Source organism: Podarcis melisellensis, assembly GCF_964234715.1.
Source record: "Podarcis melisellensis genome assembly, chromosome: 18".
Lineage (NCBI taxonomy): Eukaryota > Metazoa > Chordata > Lepidosauria > Squamata > Lacertidae > Podarcis > Podarcis melisellensis.
Genome location: NC_138536.1, coordinates 1,656,816 through 1,679,464, shown reverse-complemented (window position 1 = coordinate 1,679,464; position 22,649 = coordinate 1,656,816). Strand labels below are relative to the sequence as shown.

General features: G+C 48.9%; 1 protein-coding gene and 1 long non-coding RNA gene across 10 annotated transcripts in view; one reads left to right on the top strand and one right to left on the bottom strand.

Moving 5' to 3' along the window:
* Positions 1–3,620: 3,620 nt before the first annotated feature.
* Positions 3,621–4,462, bottom strand: LOC309361020. Its single transcript, XR_014164301.1, has 2 exons — positions 4,287–4,462; positions 3,621–4,236 (listed from the first exon to the last, which is right to left on the bottom strand). It is a non-coding gene; the product is annotated as an uncharacterized lncRNA (long non-coding RNA).
* A 123-nt stretch (positions 4,463–4,585) lies between these two features.
* Positions 4,586–22,649, top strand: part of TCF3 (transcription factor 3) — a 90,443-nt gene continuing 72,379 nt past the window's right edge. For 3 of the 9 annotated variants that reach the window (XM_081895562.1, XM_081895561.1, XM_081895559.1), the window contains exons 1-2: positions 4,586–4,756; positions 16,251–16,351. In XM_081895562.1, coding sequence (XP_081751688.1) covers positions 16,280–16,351 — 72 coding nt within the window. In that variant the 5' untranslated portion in view covers positions 4,586–4,756; positions 16,251–16,279. The remainder of the gene's footprint in view (positions 4,757–16,250; positions 16,352–22,649) is intronic. The other 6 variants (XM_081895557.1, XM_081895556.1, XM_081895563.1 and 3 more) reach the window with 5 other exon arrangements.

The window sequence follows — 22,649 nt, the reverse complement described above, 5'->3', positions numbered from 1 at the left end:
GGTTTGTAGTCCCTAAATAATGTTGTGCATTTGACAAATATTTTTTCTTTTTCTTTTTATTTCTTTTACATATTTTTTAAAATTTTGTGTATAGGTTATTCAAACTATGGTTTGTAGCCCTTAAATAATGTTGTGCATTTGACAATTTTTTTCCTTTTTCCTTTTATTTCTTTGACATATTTTTGGAAATTTTGTGTATAGGTTATTCAAATGATGGTTTGTAGCCCTTAAATAATTTTGCGCATTTGACAAATATTGTTCCCCCTTTTATTTCTTTCTGCTTCTATATATTCTTTTTTTCCTTTTCGGTATACGTGAATTTTAAAGAATGCACAATAATTTTAATTTTAAAAAGAGAGCAAGAAAGCAACCGATTCTGTTGATCTGACTTTTATTACGTATTATATTCCTATTGGGTTGCAATCCAGTAGAACCGCTGGAATTTGAAGAATCGTAGAAAGGTGGTGTTGGAAATGGGGACCCCAGCGGTCATCTAGCCCAACCCACTCGCAATGAAGGAATCCCAGCTAAAGAATCCCATGGCAGGTGGCCACCCAACTTCTGCTAAAAGACTTCCAGTGAAGGAGAGTCTGCCACCTACAGACCATTCCACTGTTGAAGAGATAATAATAATAATAATAATAATAATAATAATAATAATAATATACTGTCCTATACCCGCAGGTCTGAGGGCAGTTCACAGGATAAAATCATAATATAAAACCACAAAATACATACAAATAAAAACCAAACAACTCAATAACACACCCCACAAAAAAACCCACAATAGAATTGTTGAGTTGGGTCAATTTAGTCCAACTCCTTGCAATGCAGGAATTTTGGGGGAACTCGAACGAACAACCCAGAGATTGATAAGTCTCATGCTCTACCAACTGAGCTATGGATGATGTTGTTTAGTTGTTTAGTCATGTCCGCCTCTTCGTGGCCCCCTGGACTGGAGCACGCCAGGCCCTCCTGTCTTCCACTGCCTCCCGCAGTTTGGTCAAACTCATGCTGGTCGCTTCGAGAACACTGTCCCACCATCTCGTCCTCTGTCGTCCCCTTCTCCTTGTGCCCTCCCTCTTTCCCAACATCAGGGTCTTTTCCAGGGAGTCTTCTCTTCTCCTAAGAAGAGAGTCTTCTCATAAGGTGGCCAAAGTCTTGGAGCCTCAGCTTCAGGATCTGTCCTTCCAGTGAGCACTCAGGGCTGATTTCCTTCAGAATGGAGAGGTTGGATCTTCTTGCAGTCCATGGGACTCTCAAGGGTCTCCTCCAGCACCAGAATTCAAAAGCATCCATTCTTCGGCCATCAGCCTTCTTGATGGTCCAGCTCTCACTTCCATACATCACTACCGGGAAAACCAGAGCTTGAACTATACGGACCTTTGTTGGCAGCTATGGATGGAACAACTCTGATAATCAGAAAAGTCTTTTGAAGGTTTAGTCGTAGACCTAAGTTCCGAAACCTAAATTGAGGGCCATAGAACAAAGTCATACCTTAATTCCAGTGGGCCTACTCTTGAGTATTTTATTTTATGGATTGATTGATTGAATTTATATACTGTCCTATACCCGCAGGTCTCAGGGGTGCCTTGTTCCACGATATTAATAATAATTTTATCAATCATACCTCGCCCATTAAACTGGGTTTCTCCAACCACCTGGTTTCTGATTTTATCCCAGAATGTCCCACTTTTCCTTAGACGTCCCTCTTTTCGTGGGAGAAACATTGGAGGGGATGGAATAGGACGTCCCTATTTTCACGGGAGAAACGTTGGAGGGGATGGAATAGGATGTCCCTATTTTCAGGGGAGAAATGTTGGTTTCCGTCCCTCCTCAGTTTCCCTATTTGGACCGCGGCATTGCCCATCTCTAGCAACTCTGTTGGGTTTTCCGTCTGCGAGGCCTTCATTGATCCTTTATTGCTGTCTGGTTTTCCACCCAGGGCTTCAAAGAGTGGGATTGAATTATCCACATATCCACAAAGCAGATGCATAGCTACGGAGCCCTTGAAAGACCAAACCTCTTCAGAGCCCAGGATCCACTTTAATGCCATGCTCTCTGGCAAACGTCCCATCACCACCTGGCAAATAGTAGTTGTTTTGGAATAGAACGTCCCTATTTTAGGGGAGAAACGTTGGAGGGGAAGGAATAGGACGTCCCTATTTTCACAGGACCTTGCCAACAAAGGTCCGTATAGTAAAAGCTATGGTTTTCCCAGTAGTGGCTCCAATACTTTGGTCACCTCAGGAGAAGAGAAGTCTCCCTGGAAAAGACCCTGATGTTGGGAAAGATGGAGGGCACAAGGAGAAGGGGACAACAGAGGACGAGATGGTTGGATAGTGTTCTTGAAGCGACCAGCATGAGTTTGACCAAGCTGCGGGAGGCAGTGGAAGACAGGAGGGCCTGGCGTGCTCTGGTCCAGGGGGTCACGAAGAGGCGGACATGACTAAACAACAACAATAATTTTCACAAGATAAATGTTGGAGGGGATGGAATAGGACGCCTTAATTTCATCAGAGAAATGTTAGAGGCCTTGCTATGTGGGTTTCAGGGATGGCAGGAACATTGCAATGGGAGATCTGTTCTGTGGGGCCCTGTGAGTCACCACTAAATGCCCAAGTCCACTTTTGGGGGGCCCTGGGGAGCACAAGGAGTGGGGATCAGGGAGTGCAGAACACAGGAGCAGGCAGACCCGAGGGGTGTCTGAGAGATTCTGCTTTGTGGGGTTCCCAAAGAACCCTAACTCAACCTCTGCCAGTTCTGTGCAGTTTTGGGGACCCCTGATCTGATGGGGTGCCCTAGAGTTTTAGGGTGGAAACAGGAGGTACCCATAGGTCTGCGTAATGGGGGCTATTTTGTGTGGTTTGTGTATGTGTTGTGAGGGAGGGGAAACTACCTAAAGTTGGGGGCTTCCAGAACTACTTTGGGGCTGCCATGGGGAGCGGGTGGCCTTTGACCCTGAAGTGTGAAGGTTAAAATCGGGGGGGGGGGCGTTACTCTCACCCCTCCCTCTCAATTTAGAGCATGGAGGAATAGATATATATAGTTCTTAATATGGGGAGAGCCTTAAAATTGCTGGATCTTCTATTAAACTGGAGGGGGGGAGTTTATTTGAACCCTTTGCCCGCCCCCTCCATTTGCCTATGGAAGAAGAGTTGCAAGTGTGCTTTGGCATCAGGGGGGGCGAGCGTCGGACCAACGGCCCTCAGCCCTGCGTCCCCTTTAAAAACAAAAAAAAAAACCCCACACACGAGGGCAGCCATTTAATCGACCGCTTCCATCTCTTCCATGGGCCCCCGCACACCTAAAAAAAATTAAAATAAATACATTTGGATCTGCTGCGGGGGGGGGAGAGTGTGTGTTTTTTTTTCTTAAAGGGGAAGAAAAAGCTTGCGCTCCCTGCTAGAGACCCTATTCTGGGGAGATAGCCCCTTTTAAATCACAATGCTGAAAATCCGAATTTCTCCCCACTCTCTTGCTAAGTATTTGGGAAATGGCGAGGGGAGGGGGCGGCGGGCGGGAGGGACGGAGCCCCGTGGGCAGAACCAGCCATCCCAACTCCTTCCTTCCCTCCCTCCCCTCCCCACCCCGTCCATTTATTTATTTATTTATTCCCCAATTTATTTATTTTTTTCAAACTTGTGCAGCTGGTCGTAATGGTGGTTGATGCGGCGGAAGGATACGTCGGGGAAGGCAGGCCTTGACGCGCGTGTGTGTGTGTGTGTGGATGCGTGTGTAAGCACAGGAGGAGAAGGGGGCGCCCGTCCGCCTTTGCCTGCCCCAGCGAGCGAGCCGCGGGGGAGGGAGGGAGGGGGGGCAGAGCAACAGAAACCCACGGAGAGCGAGAGAAAGAAGCGAAGCAAAAAGGCTTGCAACGAATGAGCCAGCGGATCAAACCCTAAAAAGAAAGGGGGGAGCCGGAGGAAAGAAAGAAAGAAAGAAAGAGGGGGGAAAGGAGGGGAGAGGAAAGAGAGAGAGAGAGAGGAAAGGGGGGAAGGAAAAAAGAGAGGAAAGAAAAGAGGGGAGGGGGGAAAAAACCCAGGAGAGGCACTTTTACTTTCCTTCCCACCCCCCCTTCCCTCCCTCCTTCCCTCCTTCCTTCCTTCCCTCCCCCGCGGCCGCCGGGAAGCGAGTGGAACGTCGGCGAGGGCACATCAAAGGGATCGAACGCTCGGCACATCCGATCGAACGCTCGGCACATCCGATCGAACGCTCGGCACATCCGATCGAACGCTCGGCACATCCGATCGAACGTTCGGCGCGGGCCAAACATCCGATCGAACGCTCGGCGCGGCCATCCGGGCGCCGGGACGGGCGCGCGCGGAACCCGAACCTTCCCGTCCTCTCTCCTCCTTTTAATCTCTTTCCCCTTCCTTCCTTCCTTCCGTCCTTTCCTTCCCTCCTCTCTCTTTTTAATTCCTTTCCTTGCTCCCTTCCCTGTTTTGCTTATATTTTTTGGGGCTACATTGTAGCCATTTCCCTTCGCTTCTCTGTATCTCTCTTTTTTTAAATTATTATTACATTGTTATTTTAAAGAGAGAGAGAGGTGGGGAGGGAAGGGGGGGTTTGGAAACGCCGCCTCCGCCAAGCCTTGCCACAGCCGCCGCCGGGAGAACAATAGGAAGGTTTAGGAGAGGGACCGGGGCGCGCGCACCCGGCTGCGCCCCGGGGATCAACGCGAGCCAGCCGTGGATGTGACGCGGACGCCCCCCACCCCACCCGCGCCCCCCATATTTCGACACAAACTGAGCAGGTAAGCTGGAGGGGGGGAAGGGCTGCTACTTTTAATTTGAGGGGGGGAATGTTCACTTTTGACTCCTCCCCCTCCTCCTCGGAACTATTTTGTGGGGGGGGGGGACGCGCGCTCAGGTCAGACTTAAAGACCCCACCGGGGTGGAAACTTAACTTGGCCGTTTCTGCGAGACTTTCCTCGGGGGCTCCCTCCCTCTCCCCACCCCCACCCTCACCCCGCATCCCTATCGCCGCCCCCCCTACAATTTATTTATTTTTTATTTTTTAAATGGTGAGGGATTCCTTCCCCCCCTCTCTTGCCCTTTCTCTCTCTCTCTCTCTCTCTCTCTCTCTCTCTCTCTCTCTCTCTTCTCCCCCCCCCCCGGAAGTGGTGTTAAACTTTATGGGGCGGGAAGTTAGTGGAAGCAAAGGAAGGGGGGGCGAGAGAGAGGGGGTCTCCCTGACTTCTTTCCACCTCCCAGTTAAATGTTCTTTTGGGGGGCTGCTACTGTATCTAGAACTATTTGAAAGTTCTGTTTTTTGTGGGGGGGGGTCCAGCCTCCCCATTTTCCTGCCTCGTGGACTTGAGGAATAGAATCAGGCCACATTGTGTTTGTTGGCTCTGTCTGTCTGTGTTGTGTTGTTGTTGTTGTCGTCTTATATTTTTTGAACCGGTTACACTAGCAGCTTTTGAATTCCAGGAGTTTATTTTTCCTTGAGGTGTATGTGGGGGGGACGGGACACCCCAAATTTCTCACCCAATTCACCCCATTAACAACCACCTACGGTATATCCAACTGTATCAGATTATATCAAACTGTACAATTGTACAGTTCTCTGGCCTCAAACTTTCCCCCACAAATTTACCTGTGCAAATGGCTTGATGGGGAAGTTTGGGGCAACCAGAGAGTTGTTCCCAAAAGTGGTCGTGATCCAGAGTTTGTCTTCCAGAGAGTTTTTTTAACAGTCCCTTCGAATATACACTTCTGCCTATCCGGACTTTCTGCTAGTGGCTGGTGCTTTCGGGCAAGTAATGTATACAGTTACATCATAATCTCTCCCGTTTTAATCCCCCATTTTTTTATTCTCCTGCTCGACGTCCCATAATTTCTGCCGGCCACTGTGCACCATCCCACGCCTGCCCGCTGACCCTGAAAGATCCAGTAAATAAGAATTAGGAATGGCTTGAGTTTGGGTTTTTTTCCAGGTAGGCCTCTACCACATGGGCAGATTATTCCTCTTTTACAGGTTCCCACCTTGTACACAAGCCAGCCTTTCCCAGACAGGCTCCCCAAATTTAATACCCCTTTTTCCACCACAGATTTTATTCTCTGCCTCCCCCCCCAACCCCACAACTCCCCTTATTGTTAGCAAAATGAAGCCATAGAACATATTGCTCTTTTGGCCCAAAACAATCCTTAATTTCACGAAGGAGCTCCCCGAATAAGGCCGAGCTTTTTGGACAAAAATAAATGACTTCAGGGAAGTTTGGGCCATTGGTGGTTTTCTTAAAAGGCCGCTTGATGTTTTTTCGGGTTTGTTTGCACGTGTTTGCTTGTCTGAAACAATTGTCTTGGTTGATTTGGCCTGTTTGTGGACATCAGTTTGCCTTCCTCTGTCTCCCAAACACACACACAAACAAACACACACAACACCATCCTAAGTTTTGTCTGAAGTCCCATTGTGTGTGCAAATTTCCCGTCCCTCCTGCTAGTCTGTGTCTTAACCAGGGAATCCAAAACTCTTCCAAAAATACATTTCATTCTGCCTTGTCTATGCAGACAACCTGGACGCTTGTTTTGCACAAGTTGCTGTCGGAAGATATATTTATATTTCTGTGTGCATGTGAAATTACGACGTAATATTAATGGAGTCGCCGTTTCCCCTACACCACAGGCCCACACTCCTGGGTTTTAAACGTGGAAAGACATATTTATGGTATTTCTGTATATGTGCTGATCTTTCGGACACCAGCAAGGTTTGCGCCGTAAATCCTCCGATTTAGCAACTCTGTGTGTAGCTTGCAAAATTAGGAAAGATCACATTTATCTCTCTGGGCTGAACTGTAATACCACAATGGTGGCACTTGCAATTATTTTTATTTTTTATTTTGGAGGGGTCCCAGACAGCAGCTGTTTGCATGCAAAAGAGGTGTCTTGCCTGCTGAATTAAACTCATTTTTTTGGGGGGGGGAGGTCTGCCTGTCTGTGGATTCACCCCCCCCCCCCAGTAGTAAAAAGCTCTCTCTCTGTGTGTGAATGGCAGCTGCAGGGAGCTTTGTGTGTGCCTCTCTGCAAACTTTTCTTGCGAGTGCACACGAGGCCGGACCTGCCCCCTTCTCCTGCTTTGTGTGAGATGCCGTCCCCTCTCTCTCGCCCCCCCACCCCATTTTCCCCCAGAGTGTGTGTTAAATTGCACTGGGGGGGGGCGAACGCTTCGATTGCGCTCCAAAGTATTGTCGACCCTGCCTGCTGGGGTTTTTAAAAAATATATTATTACAAAAGTGGGTGCTGTGGGGAATTGGTTTTGGAGGACAAGAAAGGGGGGGGAGAGAGAGATGGAGGAAGGGAGAAGGGGGAGGGATGCAGTCGAAAAAGGAGGAGGGTTGGGTGAGACTGGCTAGAAACTCTTTGTCCTAAACTCATAAAACTCTCAGCCCTGGCAGGAGAAAGCTCAGGAACTGAGTCAGGTTGAAGTGCAATAGGGGAGTTTTTTTTCTTTTTGGGGGGGGCGGTGCACCGGGAAGGTAGAAATCCCCCTTTTCATTCCACAATATTTTTGTGTGCGAAGGCGTGGCCTTTCCGTATACCGATTTTTTTTATTTTTATTTTGTACGGAGGCAGGTGCAGAGCAGAATCGGGCCTTGCCTGTGTCGTCGTCGTCCCCCCATATTTTTCCCCCTTGGGTCTCGCTCCGTCCTTGCCCTTTTTCATGTGGGGTGGGTGGGGTTTGCAGAGAGCAAAAGGGGCAGGCCTGGGACCCCCCCCCTCCAAGGCCTGGGACCCCCGGTCTCCTTCCCAGACCGGCGAAAACCCCACACATTTCCAGCAACGCCTTAGCAAGAATCATATGCTGTTTTGGGCACTCTCATGCCCATGGGGTTTTTGCCCACTGGGTGGAGGAATGTATGCGTGGGATAAATCCTCCCCACAACTTGACCCCCCCCCCCCCGCCGCCCCAAATCATCCCAGAATGCAAGGAAGCAGTCAATATTGACATTACATTTTTCTCCCATGCAACACTATCCATATCTGTAGAAACATTCGATGGGGGAGCGAAATTCTCTGTGGGTGGCACAGCCCCCCGGGTCCCTGTGTCCTAACCGACCCCCCCAAGGGCGTGTGGTTCGATACATATTTACCTTGCTTCTTTCTCTCCCAAACCCCCACATAGCCACCTGCTAGTAAATTTGTGTTCCCAACCCAGGAACACACACAGGTCTCTGGATCAGCAAAGAATATGTCGCTTTTGAGCACAGATTTTAAAAACACATTATTTTTTGCCCCCCTCCCCAATCTCCAGTTGGCTTCTCAGTTTTAAATGCGGCCTGAGGAAGGCCGGCGTAAAGAAAAACATAAAAATTGCCAGGGGTTTTTGGTGATACCCCTTCTAAATTCTTAAACGTGATGTAAAACAGAAGCTGGGTTTTGTTTGGGGACGACGACACACAAACAATCTAAATAGCAGGTTTGTTTGTTTGTCTTTTTAAAAAATGATGGCTGGTGTGGATGGGTTTGCATACTCAGAAGTAAGGCCTCCGCATTTAACAAGGCTTAATCCTGCACCAGGTAAACAGGGGAGATGTTGTGTTGTTGTGTTGCAGTCCGGCGCCTGCTTACATGGGAGTAAGCCCTTACTGGACCCAGTGGGATTTCCCACAGAGTAAACATGCATTCGATTCTTCCACTCTTCAAATGTCTGTTTAATGTGGACTAGCGGCTTTGCAAGTAGGGACGCGGGTGGCACTGTGGGTTAAACCACAGAGCCTAGGACTTGCCGATCAAGAAGGTCAGCGGTTCGAATCCCCGCAATGGCGGGGTGAGCTCCCGCTGCTCGGTCCCTGCTCCTGCCAACCTAGCAGTTCAAAAGTACGTCCAAGTGCAAGTAGATAAATAGGTACCACTCCGGCAGGAAGGTAAACGGCGTTTTCGTGCGCTGCTCTGGTTTGCCAGAAGCGGCTCAGTCCTGCTGGCCACATGACCCGGAAGCTGTACGCCGGCTCCCTCGGCCAGTAAAGCGAGATGAGCACCGCAACCCCAGAGTCGGCCATGAATGGACCTAATGGTCAGGGGTCCCTTTACTTTTAAATCATCATCATCATCATTTTTATTATTATTACATTTATCTCCCATCTTTTTACCAAGGCTCACGACAACCCTGTGAGGTAGGTCAGCCTGAGAGACGTTGGCCAAGACAAGGTCTCCTCATCAGCTTTGGGGCGGAGTGTGGATTCGAACCCTGCTCTCCCAGGTCCCTAGTCCATCACTCTTAACCACTGCACCGCACAAAGAACGACAAATTGACTTTGCACTTTGCAGCAACCGAGCACATTTGGGGAGGCCAGAGTAGAAACAGACAGCTATCTCATTTTAGTGTGGCCACTGTGGTCAAGAGGAAATATACTTCCTTCCAAAACAATTGAAAAGTAAATACCGTATTTTTCGCTCTATAAGACGCCCCAGACCACAAGACGCACCTAGTTTTTGGAGGAGGAAAACAAGAAAAAATATATTCTGAATCCCAGAAGCCAGAACAGCAAGAGGGATCGCTGCGCAGCGAAAGCAGCAATCCCTCTTGCTCTTCTGGCTTCTGGGATAGCTGCGCAGCCTGCATTCGCTCCGTAAGACGCACACACATTTCCCCTTACTTTTGAGGATGGGAAAAGTGAGTCTTATAGAACAAAAAATACGGTAAATCTGGGGATCTGGTCCAGTTCCTGTAATTCTCTGAGATGTGAGCCAGTCCTCTCCTGTGAGTGTATCCAGCAATGTTTGTGGGCAGAAGAGCATGTGCAAAGTACAATTTCCTTGCAACGCCACCCCGGCCTTTCTCAGAAACAAGCATATCCCGCCATGCATTATTATATTGTTTTTGCATTAAATGGACGTCTAATGGCAGGGAGTTCCGCCGGTTTCGTTCTGCGTCTGTTTCCTTTTGTCCGTTGCGTGACCCTGAGTTTCGTGGTGTTTCTCGAACCCGCAGTCGCAGGGCAACGTTGGGCAAAAGCTTCCTGCGTTGCCAGGGGGTTGGACTAAATCAGGGGTCAGCAAACTTTTTTCAGCAGGGGGCCGGGCCACTGCCCCTCAGACCTTGTTGGGGGCCGGACTATATTTTGAAAAAATAATAATGAACAATTTCCTATGCCCCACAAATAACCCAGAGATGCATTTTAAATGAAAGCACACATTCTACTCATGTAAAAACACACTGATTCTCGGACCGTCCGCGGGCCAGATTTAGAAGGCGATTGGGCCGGATCCGGCCCCCGGGCCTTACGTTGCTTACCCATGGACTAAATGACCGCAATTCTCGTACCGCCCCCTGAAACTGGTGGATCTGCGATCCTTAACTGCGGGTACCTTATGGACCAAAGGAGCGTCGAATAACAAACCCTCGATTGCAGCTTTGGAGGGTCGGATCCAGAAGTTTCTGGAGCAGCTTCTGTGCTGGGGGGGAAGCTGCTGTTTTTTGGAAGGTGGCTTCGAGGTATTTCTGGACTCCTGTCTTTTGGACCTGCTGGCTGTGGTTGAGGAAATCCCAACATCTGAAGGGATACAGGTTTCATAAGAACCGAGAACCTGTGAGTTGAAAGGGAACTCCAAAGGACATCTATCCCAGCCCACGGCAATGCCAGGGGTCTCAAGACACGGTCTCCCATCCAATTCCAAACCATGCCGGGCCCTGCTTAGCTTTGCAAAGCTGTGAGCAGTTTTATCGCTGAATGGACCCATCCGTTCTCTAAGAAGAGAAGAGGCATTCTCTTCCCTGGGGGAATTTTCAGGCCAGGATTATTCTCAGCCCCACCTAGAGATGCTTTTGGGGGGTGTCAGAACCTGGGACCTTAAGCGTTCAAAGTAGGTACTCATGACGCTTCTTCCTGAAATTAAACAAGTTTCCAGTCCTCATTGTTTCCAAAGTGAAAACTGCTTTAAACTGAATCAGATCCTTGCTCAGTGCTGTCTTAGCCAATGCTGTTTACACGGTATAACACCCGTCCTGAAAGACCTACATTGGCTCCCAGGACGTTTCCGAGAACCATTCAAACATGGGTAGGCAAACTAAGGCCCGGGGGCCAGAAATGGCCCAATCGCCTTCTAAATCTGGCCCACAGATGGTCCAGGAAACAACATGTTTTCACATGAGTAGAATGTGTGCTTTTATTTAAAATGCATCTCTCGGTTATTTGTGGGGCATAGGAATTCGTTCATTTTTATTTCCAAAATATAGTCTGGCCCCCCAAAAGGTCTGAGGGACAGTGGACCGGCCCCCTGCTGAAAAAGTTTGCTGACCCCTGATTCAAAGTGTTGGTGCTGACCTTGAAAGCCCTAAGTGGCCCAGTATACCTGAAGGAGCATCTCCATCCCGGACACCAGGGTCCATCTCCCGAGGGCCTTTTGGCAGTTCCCTCCCTGCAAGAAGTGAGGTTGCAGGGAACCAGGCAGAGGACCTTCTCGGTGGTGGCACCCACCCTGTAGGATGCTATCCCACCAGATGTCAAGGAAATAAACCACTATCTGACTTTTAGAAGACATCTGAAGGCAGCCCTGTTTAGGGAAGCTTTTAATGTTTGAAGTTTTATTCTGTTTTCATATGTACTGGAAGCTGCCCAAAGTGGATGATGGGAAATTCAGAGAGCTGGTATGGTTTAGGGGTTAGAGTGACCTACTGGGAACTGAAAGACCCGGGTTCAAATCTCCCCCTGGCCCTGAAGCTCACCGGCTGTGACTTTGGGCCAGTCGCTGCCTCTCTGCTTGACCTAGTGAGGTTACAGGGAACCAGGCAGAGGGCCTTCTCGGTGGTGGCACCCTCCCGCCAGATGTCAAGGAAATAAACAACTCTCTAACTTTCAGAAGACATCTGAAGGCAGCCCTGTTTAGGGAAGCTTTTAATGTTGGATGTTTTATCGTGTTTTTGATCTTCTGTTGGGAGCCGCCCAGAGTGGCTGGGGTAGAAATAATCTATGATTATTATTATTATTACACTGACCGGCAGCAGTTCTCCAGGGTCTCGGGTGCGAGTCTTCCCTCCCCCCAACCCCGCCTGCCCTACATGGAGATGGTGAGAATTGAATTTGGTACTGCCTATATTTGGAGCCACTGAGTTATGCTCATTCCCCAAGTTTTGGGACTACAGTTCCCATCATCCCTGACCGCTGGTCCTGCTAGCTAGGGATGATGGGAGTTGTAGTCCCAAAACATCTGGAGGGCCGAGTTTGGGGGTGCCTGCAATAGGGTATTGGGCTGTGGCCAACTCATTTCTCCTCTTGAGTAGACCCACTGAAAGCAAGGGAGCCATACCTTCCTTTCTCTAATGGGTCTATTGGACCAGCTCTGGATAACAGCCAATTATCGGAGTTTTAAGGGCTCATTCCGGCTGGACGTAAGTGTTCCAGGGAATATATAGTTATAATATTCCTGTGCGGGGTGGTGGTCTTACTGACACTGGTAAGGTTTGCATGGTATTAAAGGATTATCTGATTCTGTAGTTGTGTGTAGGTTTTCTCGAGCAAATATGTGTAAAAGGAACAAGCCCTACATCATAGCTGTCAACTTACAAATTTGAAAATAAGGGACCAGCAGCCGCGAAAATAAGGGATCAGCGGCCAAAATAAGGGATCAACAATTACTTTGATAAAATACGTATTTTGTTGCGTGCAAATGGCTTTAGATACCTATTAGGTCCACAAATTACCATATAGCATATATTCAACACAAAAACCAGCAACAATTTGTTGTTGACAAAGGACAGCTGGACATAGAAAGGGCCCCGTTACCTTCAGTAGCTTATTTAAGGGACATCATCAATAAGGGACAGCAGCGGGACATGGCGCTGGGATAAGGGACTGTCCCGCCAAATAAGGGACGCTTGACAGCTATGCCCTACATCCACTAAACTTTGGAGACGGAGGTTAATTGGGAGAAGGGCAGTGGTGGGGAGAAGCCACTCACTCTCAGAGTCCATGCAATGCTTTGCGGCCTCTTCCATCCACACTGAAGCTTGCAAGCTGCAGGCACAGTCCTAATAATAATAATAATAATAATAATAATAATAATAATAATAATAATTTTTATTTATATCCCGCCCTCCCCAGCCTAAGCCGGGCTCAGGGCGACTAACAACAATAAAATAGTACAACATTCTAAAATCATTTCATTATAAAATTAATTCAAATCAAATTGATGGCAACCATTGGGCTAGAATTCTGTGAAGATTGCCAAAGGAGGGAGTCAGGCTGCGCCCTGGCCAAAGGCCTGGTGGAACAGCTCTGTCTTGCAGGCCCTGCGGAAAGATGTCAAGTCCTGCAGGGCCCTAGTCTCTTGTGGCAGAGCGTTCCACCAGATCGGGGCCACAGCCGAAAAGGCCCTGGCTCTAGTTGAGGCCAGCCTAACCTCTCTGTGGCCTGGGACCTTCAAGATGTTTTTGTTTGAAGACCATAAGTTCCTCTGTGGGACATACTTAATACCTTTATTGTCGTTGTTAAAGACCCTCTCGCTCACCTGGAGATTCGAGCCCACCTGGCGGTCCGACAACCCTAGAAGCCAGAGCAGGGGGGTCTCCAACGTTGTGCCCACAGCGACCTTTTCCCAGGGTCCGTGCCAGCGTTGGAGATCTGCAAGGTGTATTTTTTTCTGGGTGACCTCTTCCGCGTCGTTTTAAATTTGCCAGGCGCATTTTGCACCTTGCTTTCGGCCGCTTGCGACCGTGTGAAGACGCCCAGGGGCCAGGATGACGTCTGATGTCTCCGCCATCGGGGGATCCTTGGATCTGGACACTTAAGACCCCACCCTGTAGAATCAATCCTATTTGCAATATTTTATCCACATCATTGGAATGGAAGGCCCTTGGTCCAGTATACCTAAAGGAGCGTCTCCACCTCCCATCGTTCTGCCCGGACACTGACGTCCAGTGCTGAGGGCCTTCTGGTGGTTCCCTCCATGCGAGAAGCCAAGTTACAGGGAACCAGGCAGAGGGCCTTCTTGGTGGTGGCGCCCGCCCTTTGGAACACCCTCCCACCAGATTTCAAAGAGAAAAATAACTACCAAACTTTTAGAAGACACCGGAAGGCAGCCCTGTTTAGGGAAGCTTTTAATCTTTGATAGGTTATTGTATTTTAGTGTTTTGTTGGAAGCCGCCCAGAGTGGCTGGGGGAACCCAGCCAGATGGGCGGGGTATAATAAATTATTATTATATAATGAATTTCAGAGACCAAAATTCTACTTTTGTGCAGCCTGAGCAGGAGCAGCGAACGACGTCCTAGCGAATTCTGGTCGCTTGACTTCGCTTCTCCCTGTTCACCATTGGGAAGAATATTCCCACCTTATGAATGGTCCGTGCCCCCATTCAGAAAAAGAGGTCGGAAGAGGCCAATATATACCCGTACTGTCCTTGGAACAAGGGACTTCCCTCCTTTTAAGTTCCCAGACCTCTTAGCCCAGTTCAAGGTTGTCCTCCAAACTCCCTGCCAGATGTTCAGCTGAGAATCCGTCCCAGCCAGCCCATCCTTTGCGAAATAGGACTTTAGGACCATCTTAGATTCCGTGTTGGCAACCGCATCCCTGGATTAAGAGCTGTTTGGGGCCAAGCTTATAGATCTGGGTTTCTGACACTCTCAGAAATGCACAAACTTGAGAAAAGCATTCTGCTTTCGTCAAAAGAATAAACTTTGTGCATGGTTATGTGAAGGTTTGTGGGGTGGTTCGCTCCCCCAGTTCTCATGCCCATTTTGGGGGGGGGGAATGGAGGGGGAAAACTGGGTCTACCCCTTCTTTTTCTGAAAACCTCCCCCTTCCCAAGGCTTTAGCATCTCTATTTGCATGCTGTTTTCTCTCTTGAGTAAGGGACGCGGGTGGTGCTATGGGTTAAACCACAGAGCCTAGGACTTGCTGATCAGAAGGTTGGCGGTTCGAATCCCCGTGATGACGGGGTGAGCTCCCGTTGCTCGGTCCCTGCTCCTGCCAACCTAGCAGTGCGAAAGCACATCAAAGTGCAAGTAGATAAATAGGTACCACTCCGGCGTGAAGGTAAACGGCGTTTCCATGCGCTGCTCTGGTTCGCCAGAAGCGGCTCAGTCCTGCTGGCCACATGACCCGGAAGCTGTACGCCGGCTCCCTCGGCCAGTAAAGCGAGATGAGCGCCACAACCCCAGAGTCGTCCGCGACTGGACATAACAGTCAGGGGTCCCTTTACCTTTACCTTTAGTCTAGTTGTGGTCTAAATCACTGAGCCTCCTGTGCTTGCCGATCGGAAGGTCGCGGTTTGAATCCCTGCGACGGGGTGAGCTCCCGTTGCTTGGTCCCTGCTCCTGCCAACCTAGCAGTTCGAAAGCACCTCAAAGTGCAAGTAGATCAATAGGTACCGCTCCAGCGGGAAGGTAAACGGTGTTTCCGTGCGCTGCTCTGGTTCGCCAGAAGCTGCTTCGTCCTGCTGGCCACATGACCCAGAAGCTGTACTCCGGCTCCCTCGGCCAGTAAAGCAAGATGAGCGCCGCAACCCCAGAGTCGGCCACAACTGGACCTAATGGTCAGGGGTCCCTTTACCTTTACTTCTCTCTAGAATAGTGATAGTTTATCGGTTTTCCAAGGTTGGCCAAAGGCATTTGATGCACAGCCTTGAAAGGTACCCAGGATAGAAGTGCTCTCTCTTTCCCACTCTCTTCCCTTCCTGCAAAAATAAAAATCCTGTTTTCATTTCACATATTTGCAACCCACCCCTGTGGACGTCGCCAGATACTGATGTTATAAATATGAAATTGGGAACTGCTAAATATGTGATATGATGAAATCCAGATCAGAGGGTGTCAGCAATGTAAATACACCGGGGAGTAAGAAGAAAACAACTTATTCTTTTATTTTGTGTGTTTTTATTGTTGTTAAGTTTTTGTGTTGTGTCAAATGTAATGTTTTTCTTTTCTGTTTTTGTCTGTGTGTTAGAAGAGAAAACTATTAATTTTTTTTTGGGGGGGGGAGAACTGTGGACGTCACCTCACAGTCCGTCTAGCCCAGAAATCGGGGGTGGAACATTTGGAAAAAAATAAATCAAAGTGTTTGTGGGGATGAATTTGCACCCGCCGATTTCCTCTCCGATCCTCCATTCTCCATTCAATAACTCACTTCTGGATTTGAAAGCACAAGGAAAATGAAATGTTTATTTCTGGGTGGTTTTGTTCCTCCGTTTCACAAATATTATTTTAAATTTAAAAAAATTAATAGATCTCTTTTTCTTTCTCTCCTCTCTGTTCCCATCCCTTCCTCCCCTCCTCCTCCTTTTTGTCGGTGTGGAATAATTGTGATAAAAAGGACGGACTACGTTTGAATCTGGGGGGAATATGAACCAGCAGCAGAGAATGGCCGCAGCCGGGACCGACAAGGAGCTGAGTGACCTCTTGGATTTCAGTATGGTAAGTGAGACTCTAGTTATTTGCCTTTTTGCGGGGGTTTTACGCACGTGTCAACACGAAGGAAGGGAGCGGTGGCATTACGCTGGGTTGGGTGTGTTTGAGTGAGGGAGTCGGACGGAGGCAATTCACAAGGAGGCGAGCGGTTGCGGGTACCAACTTGTTTGTTCCTCGTCGCAGTATCAAGGGGGACGCGTAATTGCTACGGTCTCCTTGTTGTGAAGACTTAGAAAGGGTGGGGGCGGAGTAGGGGAAGGAGGGAGAGAGAGAGAGAGAGAGAAGGAAGGAAGGAAGGAGAGAGAGAGAGAGAGAGAGAGAAGGGAAGGGAAGACGGAGAGGGGGGAGGGAAGGAAAGAAGGAAGGAAGGAGAGAGGGAGAGAAGGAAGGAAGGAAGGAAGGAAGGAAGGAAGGAAGGAAGGGGAGAGAGAGAGAGAGAGAGAGAGAGAGAGAGGAGGGAAGGGAAGGGAAGAAGGAGAGGGGAGGGAAGGAAGGAAGGGAAGAAGGAGAGGGGGAGGGAAGGAAGGAAGGAAGGAAGGAAGGAAGGAAGGAAGGAAGGAAGGAAGGAAGGAAGGAAGGAGAGAGGGAGAGAAGGAAGGAAGGAAGGAAGGAAGGAAGGAAGGAAGGAAGGAAGGAAGGAAGGAAGGAAGGAAGGGAAGGAAGGGGAGAGAGAGAGAAGGAAGGAAGGAAGGAAGGAAGGAAGGAAGGGGAGAGAGAAGGAAGGAAGGAAGGAAGGAAGGAAGGAAGGAAGGAAGGAAGGAAGGAAGGAAGGAAGGAAGGAAGGAAGGAGAGAGAGAAAGAGAGGGAGGGAGGGAGGGAAGGAGGAAGGAAGGAAGGAAGGAGAGGGGGGAGAGAAGGAATCAGGAATCTCGGCTAAAGCATCCATGGCCAGCCCACCTCTGCTTAAAAACCTCCAAGGAAGGAGACCCCACCACCTTCCATCCCACCGCTGAGCACCTCGTCCTGTCAGAAAGTCTTTCCTGACGTTGAGTCGCAATCTCCTCTCTTGCCCCTTGAAGACACGGGTTCGAGTCCTGCCCTCCGGAGCGGGTGAAAACAAGCTTGCTCCCTCTTCCACCCCCTAAGAGATATTTGAAGGCGACTCTTCCGGTCTCCTCTTTTCCAAGCTGAACATACCCAGCTCCTTCGACCGTTCCTCATCAGGCTTGGTCTCCAGACCCCTTGGTTCTCCCTCCTCGGCACACCTTCCCGTTTTGCCAATGCCCTTCCTAAAATAAGCTTCCGGTTGTGTTGAGGCTGTTCGTTTACTACTGGGAAAAGGGAGCTGTGAGCCCTGTCTGGACTCCAAACTCCACCATCCTTGGTCTTTGGCCATACTGGCTGGGGTGGGAGGGAGTCAACGGACACATAGAGGGCTGTAGATTTTCCCATTCCTGGCTTAATAAGAAGAGGCTTTCTCTTCTCTCAGAAGGCATCTTATAAATAGAGGCTTTCCCGCAACAATATCTGGAAGGGTGTAGGCCAGCGGTTCTCTACCTGTGGGTCCCCAGATGTTGTTGGACTACAACTCCCATCACCCCTGAGCTCTGGCCTTGCTAGCTAGGGGTGATGGGAGTTGTAGTTCAACAACATCTGGGGACCCACAGGTTGAGAAAGGCTGGTGTAGCCCTTCCCCATCCCTGAGATCTTAGAAGAGGTATTCCCTGCTTTCAGGAGGGAAAACCTCTTTTAAATACAGTGGCCCCTTGGTTCTCAAACTTAATCCGTTCCAAAACCAAAGCATTCCAAAGCCAAGGCGCCGCTTTCCCATAGAAAGCAATGCAGAACGGATCGATCCGTTCCAGGCTTTTAAAAACAACCCCTAAAGCAGCAATTGAACGTGGATTTTGCTATCTGACAAGACCGCCGACCCATAAAACGAAAGCAATAAAGAATGTAGTCACACAGTCCATCGATCAGGAGCTGAACTGGGTTCCACGCAGTCGTGAAAACAAAACGAAAAAGAGCTGCAAAAACTCAAGATAAACGGCAAAAGCAGGTGTAGCACTCAAAACGGAAGCGTGGCGCTCAAACTGGAAGCGCAAAACTCAAAACGGAGCACGTTCGGCTTCCGAAAAAAGGTCCGCAAACCGGAACACTTCCTTCCGGGTTTTCGGCGTTTGGGTTCCACGTTGTTTGAGTCCCAAGGCCTTGGAGAACCAAGGGACCACTTGTAGTGTTGTTCTTCCATCTCTCCGCAGAGAATGCCTCTTCTAAACAGAGATGCCTCTTGCATGGAGTGCAGAATGCTGATTCTTGAATCAGGGATGGCGAATCCCTGTCTTTTCCAGATTTTTCCCCCATTGGCTATTCTGACGGGAGTTGAAGTGGGGGCGCCGTCAGTAGGGGGACAGATCCTGTGGCCTAGGAAGACGCTTTCTCCTTTCTCAAGTAGGAATGCCTCTAAAAAGAGGCATTCTTCCTCTTTATAATCATTATATAAAACATGGATAAACTATAAGGATCTCCTAGAACCGAAAACGGGACACGGGTGGCGCTGTGGGTTAAACCACAGAGCCTAGGACTTGCTGATCCAAAGGTCGGTGGTCTGAATCCCCATGACGGGATGAGCTCCCGTTGCTCGGTCCCTGCTCCTGCCCACCTAGCAGTTTGGAAGCACGTCATGTGCAAGTAGATAAATAGGGACCGCTCCAGCGGGAAGGTAAACAGCATTTCCGTGCGCTGCTCTGGTTCGCCAGAAGTGGTTCAGTCATGCTGGCCACATGACCTGGAAGCTGTCTGCGGACAAACGCCAGCTCCCTCGGCCTATAGAGCGAGATGAGCGCGCAACCCCAGAGTCGGTCACGACTGGACCCTAATAGTCAGGGTTCACTTTTAGAACCGAAAACACCACGGTGGGCATCACCTCTAGAAGCAATCACAATAAAAAAAGAAAAATATGGAATTTGAATGGGCCACATAGAAAGATCTGATTAAGGAAAAAAGATCTGACTAAGGAAAAAGACAATAAATTGGTAATTAAAGATTATGAGGAAATTAAACGACATCTGACGGGTTGGATCCAGTACCATCAATTGCATGAAGTGTTCAGGTCAGATAAGAAAGAAGGTTTCTCAAACGAACCTTCATTATTAGAAAAAGTGTTATTACAAAACAAAACTAAAAATTCTTGGAGTGGGAGGTCAAAGACGAACAGGTCTAGGAGGTGACGATCAAGTGGGCTTTAGATATGGGGAAGCTTTCTCCTTTCTCAAGTAGGAATGCCTCCTCTAAGAAGACGCATTCTCCCATTTCTCAGGCTCCTCCTGCTGATTTTATTGAGGGAAGCCGAACGGAGGCAGACTTTCGGCTGGCGTCGTGCGGTCAGATGAGAGCGTTGTGTCACGCCTTGGAAGGGCGTGTGGTCTTGACTTTTTAAGATAAGGAGCCTTGGAAGGAGGCCAGAGAGAGGCGCCACGTCACGGAGAGAGATAAAGCTCAACCCAGAGAGTGACAGCTGACAGCGTCGGTCTCTTTTCTCTTCTCTAGTCCATTGGGTCAGGCAAGGGGTCACCTGGGTTGCTAAATTCTGCACATCATATTAACACGGTTTCTCGAAATTCGGTGCCTGCTAGGTGCATAGAGGGACGCGGGGTTAAACCACAGAGCCTAGGACTTGCCGATCAGAAGGTCGGCGGTTCGAATCCCCGCAATGACGGGGTGAGCTCCTGTTGCTCGGTCCCTCTCCTGCCAACCCAGCAGTTTAAAAGCACATCAAAGTGCAAGGAGATAAATAGGTACCGCTCCGGCGGGAAGGTAAACGGCATTTCCGTGCGCTGCTCTGGTTCGCCAGAAGCGGCTTAGTCCTGCTGGCCACATGACCCGGAAGCTGTACGCCGGCTCCCTCGGCCAGTAAAGCGAGATGAGCACCGCAACCCCAGAGTTGGCCACGACTGGACCTAAGGTGTGGGGTCCCTTTACCTAGATGAATAGAATTGTAGATTTGGGATTCTGGCTGGCTCCTTTCGTATTTCTGTGCCAGTTCTCTCTGTGTATGTGGTGTTGTTTCAGCGCACTGCATCATGGGAGCTGTAGTCCTCTAGCGCTGCACGCATTAGAGGTGGTTTTTCCACACTGCATGGGAAATTAGAGAGAGAGGGAGGGAGGGAAGGAGAAACTTAAGGGAACTCCTGCCTCCTGTTGTTGCATTTGTTTCCTTTGCACGTTCGCAAATCTGTTTCTTTTTCTGACGCTGCGTAAAAAGCTTCAGAAGGGAGGATGGAGGTTGTCTGCGTTTTAAGGTGGCGGTGTAGTGGAAATTTAAAGGCTTGGTTTTGCAACCCTCGAATTGCAGGGAATATCTCTGCTTTCTTAAAAGCCTGGCCTGGTTTCGATGCTTTAAAGCCCCGCAGGTAGAATTGATCTTAAGCCAGAACATAGGAAGTCCATCTCATGCAGTATTTCTTACACCGACCGGCAGCTCTAGAGGTTGCCCTATGTCTGGAATTTCCTGGACGTAGCCGGAACACTACAGTTCCCGGAAGCAGTGTCTGGGCAGAAAGCGCTGAAAGGTCTGTGAAAATCCAATGTTGGAAGTCTTGTTGTTGTTTAGTTGTGTCCAACTCTTGGTGACCCCCTGGACCAGAGCACGCCAGGCCCTCCTGTCTTCCACTGCCTCCTGCAGTTTGGTCAAACTCATGCTGGTCCCTTCGAGAACACTGTCCCACCATCTCGTCCTCCGTCGCCCCCTTCTCCTTGTGCCCTCCATCTTTCCCAACATCAGGGTCTTTTCCAGGGAGTCTTCTCTTCTCATGAGGTGGCCAAAGTCTTGGAGCCTCAGCTTCAGGATCTGTCCTTCCAGTGAGCACTCAGGGCTGATTTCCTTCCGAATGGAGAGGTTGGATCTTCTTGCAGTCCATGGGACTCTCAAGAGTCTCCTCCAGCACCAGAATTCAAAAGCATCCATTCTTCGGCGATCAGCCTTCTTGATGGTCCAGCTCTCACTTTCATTGATCACTGCCTTGCCGTGGCGAAGGGGCTTGAATAACTCAGAGAAGCTATGCACTATGCCGAGCAGGGCACCCAAGATGAACAGGTCATAGTGGAGAGTTTTGACCAAACGTGATCCACCTGGAGGAGGAACCGGCAAGCCACTCCAGTATCCCTGCCAAGAAAACTCCATGGACAAAGACAACAGGCATATAAAAGTTGGAAGTCTAGATTGTGGAGAATTTCCTTTCAAAAAATAGCTCAGAAATTTCATTTCTCTTTTGGAAAGAAAACCCCCTAAGCTCAACGACGTTTGCGACCGGGTTTTCGTTTTTTGACATTTGGCAACCCTACGCAACAGGTTTTGAGGCAAGAACCCAGGATCTTCGGCATGCAAAACAACAAGCTCCTTTCCTACAAACTGAGCAAGGCGCTGGTCCTCAGCGTTCTGAACCTAGAGATGCTTCATACGGGCAACTTTATTGGTGCTCCAACGCATTTTGCGACTGGTGTGAGTTTATTCATTGCATTCACCTTTTCCTCCAAGGAGTCCATGGTTCGCCCCCCCCCCCAGTTACCCTCTACAATAACCCTGCGAGGTATGCCAAGAGTTTGCGACTGGACTCCAAGGTAACCCAGCGAGCTTCCTGGCGGAGAGGGGATTCGAACCCTGATCTCCCAAGTCCTAGTCTGACCCTCTAATCATTGCACCCCACTGTCTTCCTAGGGTCTTTCTGCTCTGGGGCAGCTCTATAAATTAAATAGGTGGGTCAATATGTGCAAAGGAAAATGTCCCCTTACAGAAGGACCTGAAATATTTTCCTGGGAGCTTGAATTTCTGTTTTGGGAACTTTCTGAATCTTATTTTTCATTCTCTTTTAACCTCTTTTCTATTCTTCCCTTCCCTATGCCCCTTTTTGTAATTTTATGGTATCTATATAAAAGTCCTGGTTTGGTTAAAAAAAGAGAGAAAATAAAAGTAACTTTTGTATATTTTTCTCTATAAACCACAATAAAATTTATTTAAGTGGAAAGAATCACTATGAATGGCCCTTGGAGCCATAACTCGGCTAATGTTGAACTTGCCTACGCAGCCTGCTAAAGTTTCTAGTCCACAGTCATTTCCCATGCAAACCACCTGTTTGCTGATAACCTGTGCCGTATCTGAGGGATGGACAAAATCTCCTTTTTAGCCCCCACAACATCATGGTACCCACAAAGTTGGAGAAGACTGCCTGCTCTTTATTTTTTAGAAATTCGCACAGGCTTAATTTGCACAGACAACATTGTGATTCAGGTGCACTTACATTGTTTAAATAGCAATGACAAACCTAGACAGCATCTTAAAAAGCAGAGACATCACCTTGCCAACAAA